Below are 9918 nucleotides of genomic sequence, written 5' to 3'. Positions count from 1 at the left end.
ATTTTCATCCTGGTCAGGGGCTCGGTCCCCCGACGCCGAGGACGCTTGGGTCAAAATGTTGCTAGGTACATATTATAATGAAATTAAACGACACATATTTGTTTACTTTGAAGAGGTTTTTTGTGTCCGGGGTTATTTAATGCAATAATAGGATAATAAAAAAAATGCTTAAGACTTACATAACAACTTTCCACGTATTCTTCAGTTTTCTGTGTAGCGTTTTATAATTCTCATTTATTTTGAACTGTTCATTTTTAGACACGTCAAATAATATCGTCTCCACTGACTTCATTATACACTTATTATTTTACACCACAATTGTTTCTTCTGATAAATACTACGCTCTGTATTTCGGTAAGCGTAGGAAAGTAGGTTTATTTTCTTTCTATTTCTATTACTGAATGTTTCACAATGAGCTTAAAGCAAAAATATATATATATATATGTGGAAAATTTGTTTGAATGCGGTCGCTTGGCAACGCTTGTGTTTATGTCAGTGTTGCTAATGGCTCTCTGGGCCCTTATTCTGTATGATAGTGTAAACGCGTAACGCGGCCGTGTCATGTTATCTCCGAGAAATGTGCGTGGAATGGTATTCTGTAAGTCAAATTTCTATAGTCCTAAACATGACCCGTTGTGTTACGTGCTTGTTACGCACTGTTAAAATAACGTGCGGGATAGAGAATAAGGCTCATGTTATGTACCTTATAACGGGATAAATAGAGATGCGATTGTGACTAGGGATGGAACAGTGCCCCTATCACGCATTAACACGTTGTCGTATCGTTAACATAATCATTTAGTTTAAGTAAAATTTTGTATGGAAATTCGTATAGCCCTTCGTAGTGTTTCGTGATTGTTACTTTATTTTAATAAAGATTAGTTTTAAACTAGACTTTAATAAAACCTGCTTGGGATGTTATCGTGCTTCTTTTCATTTAAATTTTTAAGACTTGATTTTGCTCGCGGCTCCGCCTGCGTGTATGTTTTTCTGGGATATACATATACTTTCTTACGGTTTACTCCACACTAAATTACAATAATATCGGTTCAGTCATGGTTCGAATGTAAAAGCGTAACAGACAGACAGCGTTACTTTCGCATTTTTAATATATATATTGATGGATCGACATAATACTTGAATGGAGCTCGTCTCACAAAATACAACTGTCTCACAGAAAATCAACGTAAAGTGACGACTTGGTATGGCATTTCATACATAACAAATGTAGGGTCCTTAAATTCCCATTCCTCTTACTCTTGTCTAAGAACTAAGTTTCTTCTATAGCTATGGATGTTAGTCAGATTTCTTCTAAAATTGAAAGTTAACATACATTTTACCGGTGCGTGATATAAAAATGCCAATGACTATTACATACATATTCACATACACAATAATGCCTTACATAAGTTGAAAAAACTTATATAAAATTTATCAAGTTTATATAATATAAAACTCTAGGGTTTAAGTGCACCAGTTGCGTTTCTGTTTACCCCTTCTAAAAATAAAAAAGGCGTGTGTATATATGTAGATATATAAAAATACTAGGTTAAGACGGTCCCCTTAGCAAAACAGCGCTAACAGTATTTTTAAACCGACTTAAAAAAAAGAGGATATTAATACGACGTGTATTTATTTACCCCCTTATTCATAGACGTTTTTTATCTAAGGACGGAGTAAAGCTGTGATAACAAGTCTGTTTTTCAGTGCTGACGGCATGACAGCCCTCGCAGTACGTAGACATGGGGTTGTGATTGGCTAATATTGAGATACAACAATATTAGCCAATCACAAACCATGTTGTTTCTTAGTGCCGTTGGGCACTGAAAAACAGACTTGTTATCACAGCTTTACTCCGTCCTTAGATAAAAAACGTTTATGAATAAGGGGGTTAATGTTTGTTACCTCATAACTCGGTCATTTATGGACCGATTCGGCAAATTCTTTATTTATTCGAAAGAATATATATCCATACTGGTCCCATATAAATATTTTTTAAATTGCTTTAGTAGTCTGGTTGTAAAATTTATAAAAAACTAGAATAATTGTGTCTTCCAAGGAAACTAAATTGCGAATTTTGCTTTCTTGTAACGTTTCTACTTCATACATAATTATAGTATATAGTATCACACCTTTTCTCCTTTTCAGGGATAAGCAGAGGTGTAATGGAATCGATCGAAACATATTAGTTGTGTTTTTGCGTTGGGCTCGGTTAAGTCTACTTATTACAAGCTTAACCTACTAATATTATAAATGCGAAAGTTTGTGAAGATTGGATGTACGGATGTATGTATGCATGTTTGTTCCTCTTTCACAAAAAAACTACTGAACTGATTTGGATGAAACTTTACAGTAATATTGGTTACACATCAGAATAACACACAGGCTACAATTCATAATGGTTTTTTGTAATTTGGCCATATTATAATGATACATATTAAGTAAGTCGGAAAAAAAAATATCCTGGAAAGCTCTTTCATGCGCGCGAAGCCGCGAGCAAAAGCTAGTAATATATAAAGCATAATACCTTTTCCCCTTTTGAGGGGCAGGCAGAGGTGTAAACCTCAGCTCCATAGTCGAACCGTGAGCGCAACACAATTACGCCGTCGACAGACGACTATTTTATACTAACGCAAAAAAGCAAAAAATAAGGTAAATTACCAAAAAATATTAACGCTTTCAAAAACCACTTAAAATTAAAAATAATTTGAAGTAACAGGTATTTTAACATAACAATTTCGGAGTAGGTGACTAATTAAAAATGCTACTTAAATAAATTAACAAATGTAAGAAGATAGGTAATGTTTAATTTTAATTAGTCACCGACTCCAAATCGGTAACCCGTATATACCTGTTATGTTAAATAATTGTTTAGTTTTAAGTGGTTTTTGAAGGCGGTTTAATTTTCTTATACATATTTTTTTTTTTATATAAGATAGACAATTTTATAAGGAACATTTTTTATTATGTATTTCATCAAAAAGACTTAAATTTGGTTTTTAAATAAACAAATAATCTTAAATCTTTGCATAGTCTTGTCTGTAAATCGTGTGCTGTAAATGTATGGAACGAGTGTTCAAGGCCGTTTACTTAGGGCAGGGTATTGACTCAAAAACACATTTTATTTTTATAATTTCTTTCTATTAAGCTGTGTATTTTAATGCCTTTAAAGCTCTAAATGAATGGTCATTAGTATATTTACCTTTTTATTTTTCTCGTCGGAGCTCGGACTAAATGAACTATCGATAAAAAAGTACCGTCTTGTGAGTGGAACTGTTTTTTGTTTTGGTGTCTCACTGTCTTATTCTATATACTCTGAATGAAGCTTATTATGTTTACTTAATTAGATTTTGCATACGATAAGTGGTTTTGACGTGATACTCTATCATTTCAGCAAACAGACAAAATTTTCAACCATTGGTTTTATATGTTTATTAATCACGTCTCCCTACATTTATATTCAAAAATATTTAATTGACAGACGCCAAAATCCTACGATTTTATTATCTAGGTATGTATTCATAGATTACACAACTGTAATTTTTTAGGTATTGATAATCTATTGACCTCTGAAATGAATATAAAAGAGCTGAGCGTGTAGTACGTTCGGTGTCATTCTACGCTCGGAGGATTCTGGGTAAGCATCTGTATTATACTAATATATAATAAATATTAATTATTCAATATTAAGGACTGCCTTAGTGGTGTACAAGTATTGTGCACGTGGTACGACTATTATGTTAAGGTTTTAGGGTTCGAATCCCGGGTAGGACGAAATGGTAGTCTGCCTACCTATAAAAAGGTATCTATGTACAATATAAAACTGGACAACATAAGCAATATTGTTAGGGAAATAGACGTCTTTTGTCAAATGTGTTTAAAATTCGATTATAATGCATATTTAATTTGTTTGTAATAAATCTATAAAAATAAAATGCGTCAAGAGAATCAACTAAATACATCCATTCAAAATTCGCCCATTTAGGTTTTTTTCTAACTAAAACGCTAGCAAAAATTTGAGTTCTCTTAAAAAAGAGACTTTCTGTACGGTTACTTATTGTTTTGAGCACCCAATCACGAGTGACTCGTGAAAAATACATAATATTCGCTCCGTTACGTTATGGTCACCGTTGTGACATAAAATAGTTTTTCATTTATTTTAACCTGCAAAAAGTTTTGAAGAATTAGGAATCACTTATTTTTAAAGATGCTTATGACGATAACAAAGATACAAGATGATATTTGACAATCATTATTGCTTCGCAGGATCACCACAATGCTACGTATAACGCTCCTGCTGACGCTCGTGGCGCTCGCGTGCCACGCCGCTCCTTCCTCTGACGATGCAGCTGTCGAGCCTCTATACAGAAGTGTGACCATCGCTGACTACAAGACTGCTCTATCACAGAGTAAAAGTCTCGTGAACAGGCAGAAAGGCAGAATCATCTCGAAAACTGTTGACAAACTGCTCGACGAGAACCAAAAGAAGGTTATGTATTACGCGTACTATCTGTGGAACAATGGAGCCGAAGACATTGTCAAGAATTATTTCCCGTTACAATTCAGGATGATCTTCAGCCAGCTTACCGTCAAGCTCATCAACAAGAAATACAGCATGGAGCTCAAAGTAGGACTTAGCACTGATTCCGACAATGAAAGGACTGTGTATGGCGACTGCGGTCAGGTCGGCGAGAGGGCAGCCTGGGAATTCAAATTTAACGAGGCATCAGACGAAAAGGTCTACTTTAAAATCTACAACCCTAACGATAACCAATTTCTGAAATCTGGCAATTCAGCTGATAGATTCGATGACCATCCGATTTACTCATCTACTAACTCTGACACATTCAGACACCAGTGGTACCTTGAGCCAGTGGTGTACAATAAGGAGCTCCTATTCTACGTCATCAACCGGGCGTACAGCCAGCCCCTGAAGCTGGCCCAATCAAATGACTTGGATGGCGACCGCCAGGCTTATGGACACGGCGGGGATTCGTCGGGCGCTCCTGAACGCTTCGGATGGAAGATTGTGCGTTACTAAACAATTGTAATAATGATGTTGGAGATATTTTTTTTGAAATAAACAGGTGATTCAAGTATTTTTACTATTATTTTTTATACTATACACAGTTCTGAAACCATTTCAAACAGAATTAAGTAACCTAAAAATCCTTTCGTATTAGTGATGGTTTATTACCTAATAGAAAATAAAATTAAATTGTAAAGTTTGTAAGGATTGTAAAGTTGCGACTATTTTTATTATTAAGTCAAAATTTACCATTTTGTACATAAAATTCACTGTAGTATTCGTATTTTTTTTTTATTATTAATAGTTAAGGGTGTATCTTCCTAATAATAATGTTATTAATTCTTAATTACCACCGATACAAAAAATACTGAATAAAAGATGTGCATATTTCAAATCATAAAACTTGTATTAGTGATTCTTGTAGGACGCTTATGTGAAAAAGAACTGCAATTTTTACCTGATACAAAATGGGCAGGCCACATAAGCTGCACATCAGATGGCCGACGGGGGAGGCAGGTACTAGAATGGAGGCCAATAACTGGGCACAGGAACGTGGGGAGCCGCGAAAATGGACCTACGACGTCATTCGGACGACCGGGAAAGACTGGATGCGAAAATCCCAACGGCACTAGTTGGCGAAATATGGAAGATGGCCTTACTCATCATTGGGTAGATGAAGGCTGAAGAAAGATGAAAGAAAGAAATAGTATAATGATGTGCAGATCATCGGCAGTTAAACAACGAACAGTATAAAAATAATGTAGGACCTAAGCCTTTTCTAACAATCTTTATATGCCTATATAATGTTTCCGATTATATTTTAACTTGCTCTCATTGACTTGCAATTTTTTGTTGTTGTTTGTGCCGATGTCGTCATAATCGACATCGTCAGCCACACAAAAGTCCAATGCTAGATGTAGACCTGTTCTAAAAGATTTCCAGATGGTCTTTCAAAAGCGACTTACGTCTATCAATTCATCGACGTAATTTTCCCTCAGTAACATACTTGGCCCGAAGTAACCTGGTATTATGGTATCGGCTACTTTTTATCCCGTTTATTTATTCCTGTAGAAAATACTTGAAGTTTTAAGATAGATGGTGCTGACGTTGTTAATATGGCGCTAAAGAAATATCTTCATATCCCTGGTTCGGGGCTCGGCCCCGATGTGAGGACGCTTGAGGTTTATAACGAAGTTAAATGACAAACACATATTTGATTATTTTTAAGAGGTTTTTTGTGTCCGGGGTTATTTAACGCAATAATAGGATAATAAAGACTATGCTTAAGACTTACATAACAACTTTCCACGTACTCTTCAGTTTTCTGTGTAGCATTTTATAATTCTCATTTATTTTGAACTGTTCATTTTAGACACGTCAAATAATATCGTCTCCACTGACTTCATTATACACTTATTATTTTACACCACAATTGTTTCTTCCCCTGGATAAATACTACGCTCTATATTTCGGTAAGCGTAGGAAAGTAGGTTTATTTTCTTTCTACTTCTGTCTATCACTGAGAAATTATGTTTTTACAAGTTAATAAAATTTTTAGAGTGTGCTGTACATCACTTATTCTATCGTCTTGCCTCTTTTGCAATGGCGTCATCACTTAATGTTTGAACGCGGTCGCTTGGTAACGATTCTGTTTATATCAGTGTTGCTACTTGTTCTCTGATATTGCTATGTAATGTATAATGGGGTTAATAGGATGCGAAGGTGACTAGAGATGGAACAGTGCCTCTAGCACGCATTTATGTTATGTTATCGTATCGTTAACGCAATGATTTTTGTTAAAGTAAAATTTTGTTTGGAAATTCGATCAGCGCTTCGAAGACGTATATAGTAATTGGTACTATATAGTAAGCGGCGATAGCTTAGTTGGTTGTGGAACGGACTGGCGAGACGAATGTAAGCAGGTTCAAATCCCAATGGCATACACAACAACAACATTTGTTCTCAGTACCTGCAGCCACGATCAATGTAGTACATAATAGTCCGTTACGTCGTATGTGTAATTGTTACAATGAACACTGCAAGGAGTTGGATATATTTCACCAGAGTATTTACCACTTTAAAACAAATATAAAAAATTTAAAACTACTTTAAAATTTATATCTTGTATGTACCTTTATCATTTTAATTAAAATTTAGCGATACTATTTGAATGTTGTGCGCGGGTTTTATCGGTGTACACATTTTAAAATGTTAATATGCATACCTCACCGTATATTAGATGATTAAGTATCTTTGTACATTGTTTCTGCGCCTAATAAATAAATAATATAAATAAATAATATAACAAAAAAGCGGCGATAGCCTAGTTGGCTGTGGAACGGACTGCCGAGACGAATGTCCGCAGGTTCAAATCCCAAGGGCACACACCTCTGACTTTAATAAAAATCATGTGTGTATTCTTTGTGAATAATCGTTCGCTTTAACGGTGAAGGAAAACATCGTGAGGAAACCTGCATACCTGAGAAGTTCTCTATAGGAATTTTGAGGGTGTGCGAAGTCTACCAATCCGCACTAGGCCAGCGTGGTGGACTAAGACCTAACCCCTCTCAGTAGTAGAGGAGGCCCGTGCCCAACAGTGGGACAGTATATAATACAGGGTTGATATTATTATTATTATACTATATTTTAATTAAGATAAGTTTTAGCTAGACTTTGATTTCTTATGTTTATGAGAATTTTTTTACGGGATAAATATATTGTATATCCTCCAATAGTTTATTCCGCACTAAATTTCAGTAATATCGGTTCAGTTATGGCATAGCCGTGAAAGGGTAACAGATAGACTGCGATACTTTCGCATTTATGATGTATGGATGGATCGATATAATATTATCAGCTTGAATGGATCAGCCCGTTTTACAAAAAACTACTTTCTCACAGAAAATAACAGTGAAGTGGTGTTGCATTTCGTACATAACAAATGCAGGGTCCTAAAATCCCATGCCTTTTCCTCTTGTCTAAGATCTGAAGTTTCTTCCGGAGCCATGGAGGTTGATCGTATATCGTCTAAAATTTCAGTTAACTTGATTTGTATTTACTTGTGAAATAGTATTATTTAAAAATAATCAATGCAGAGCCGAAACAGATATGTGTTAACCCAACAAGGTTCATAGATTAAGAACATATCACCACATAGTTTACCAGCGTGTGATATAAAAATTAATGACTATTACATCTACATATTTTACTCACACACACACATTCACGCCTTTTATAAGATGGAAAAACTTATAAAAAACTTATCATGTTTATAAAACATAAAATTCTAGGGCGTCAGTGCACCAGTTGCGTCTCTGCTTACACATTCTGGAATAAAAGGCGTGTGCGTTTCCGATATGGCGATAGGCTCGCCCCTATCACATCATGGGACGGAACACACTTGGCGAAAAGTGGGTGCCATGGTTGCGCCTCTGCAAACCCCTTCGGGGATAAAATGCGTGATGTTGTGTGTGTGTGTGTGTTTCTATATTAAGACGATGTCGTAAGCAAAACGGTAACTATATTTTAGAAGCTATCTATTCTACATTTAGAATGCGTATTTTTCGGAGCCCCATCACGTAGCGCCTCCGATATGATTATATGCCCCCGTAGACTTTTCTTGCGCGCAGTCTCCACACCGAATGCGCGGGAAGACGTTTGTCGCGACCCTGGCACACAATTAAGTGTGTATATCTGTGTTGCTAATACCTGTGTTGCCATTTCACATTGAGGCCTATAAGGGCTCGCGAGCATTTCCTGGCCTTCTTCCCTCCTCCCATTTTAAGAGCTTTCCCTATCCCCCATACTTTCTTCCCAACTTTCCTCCATGGCCCTGCAGTTGCTAATTCGTGGGATTCCAGTATGCCATTCGCAGGAATCCCCGCCGAAGACTGCGGGGTCCGATACAAAAAAAATATATGCAACATCTATTGAAGGTTTTATATGTATTATATCAATTTAGCTGGCTGATATAGAAAATGTTATTGTAGTTTCCATAGCGATGGAAAATGACGAGAACAAAAATGGTGTTAATGTGATACATAAGATGTAGCGTAAAACTCAGCTAATAGTTAATAAAGTCTGCCCTGTTTATAAATTCTAAGGGCGTTTATTACTCTGCAAAATATCCCATTCCTAACAATATCATAACACTCTGATCATAATATTATTGGCCATTTCCTAAACGTCCGGACTAAATGGTCATCTAATCACACCAACCCAGAATTTAGTTTATAATGTGTGCTTAACACGGTGCCCTCGGCAAACGGCGCTCTACCAGTATTATAAACGTAGATAATTTAATAAGGAACATTTTAGTATTTTAGTTTAATCAAATAGATCTAAGATCTAACATTCTAGTAAGATTGATCTGATCGGCACATTTTACATTTAGAAGGCAATTAAAACACTTTAGAAATACTTAGCTATGCTGTGCAATTAATATCCATACTAAATAAAACGTAACTGTAATATTTTGTAACGTTAGCTTGAGCTTTGTTCATAAGTTATTAATAATAATAATAATATCAGCCCTGTATTATATATTTGCCCACTGCTCAGCACGGGCCTCCTCTACTACTGAGAGGGATTAGGCCTTAGTCCACCACGCTGGCGTAGTGCGGATTGGTAGACTTCACACACCTTCGAAATTCCTATAGAGAACTTCTCAGATGTGCAGGTTTCCTCACGATGTTTTCCTTCACCGTTAAAGCGAACGATAAATTCACAAAGAATACACACATGATTTTAGAAAAGTCAGAGGTGTGTGCCCTTGGGATTTGAACCTGCGGACATTCGTCTTGGCAGTGCGTTCCACACCCAACTAGGCTATCGCCGCTCTCATAAGTTATTATTGATTGTTTATTGTTTGTAGTATGTAATTTTTCTGG

At 36.0% G+C, this 9918-nt stretch overlaps 1 protein-coding gene and 1 pseudogene across 1 annotated transcript; both read left to right on the top strand.

The window, feature by feature from the left end:
• Positions 1–3614: 3614 nt before the first annotated feature.
• LOC115444482 (microvitellogenin-like) lies at positions 3615–5099 on the top strand. The gene is made up of 2 exons (XM_030170258.2): positions 3615–3637; positions 4267–5099. Exon 2 carries the CDS (start codon positions 4277–4279, stop codon positions 5039–5041), a length of 765 nt encoding a protein of 254 aa, XP_030026118.2. The 5' UTR covers positions 3615–3637; positions 4267–4276; the 3' UTR covers positions 5042–5099.
• Positions 5100–5678: 579 nt separating this feature from the next.
• The window catches only part of LOC119190409, a 13240-nt pseudogene continuing 9000 nt past the window's right edge, over positions 5679–9918 (top strand).

This window comes from Manduca sexta, chromosome 4 (assembly GCF_014839805.1).
Source record: "Manduca sexta isolate Smith_Timp_Sample1 chromosome 4, JHU_Msex_v1.0, whole genome shotgun sequence".
In the NCBI taxonomy this organism is placed as follows: Eukaryota; Metazoa; Arthropoda; class Insecta; order Lepidoptera; family Sphingidae; genus Manduca; species Manduca sexta.
The sequence above is the reverse complement of the archived record's forward strand: the minus strand, read 5'-3'. Positions and strand labels throughout refer to the sequence as shown.

What these genes read in the sequence shown, in the direction of transcription:
- LOC115444482 (XM_030170258.2), top strand. Translation starts at nt 4,277, where the DNA reads ATGCTACGTATAACGCTCCTGCTGACGCTCGTGGCGCTCGCGTGCCAC.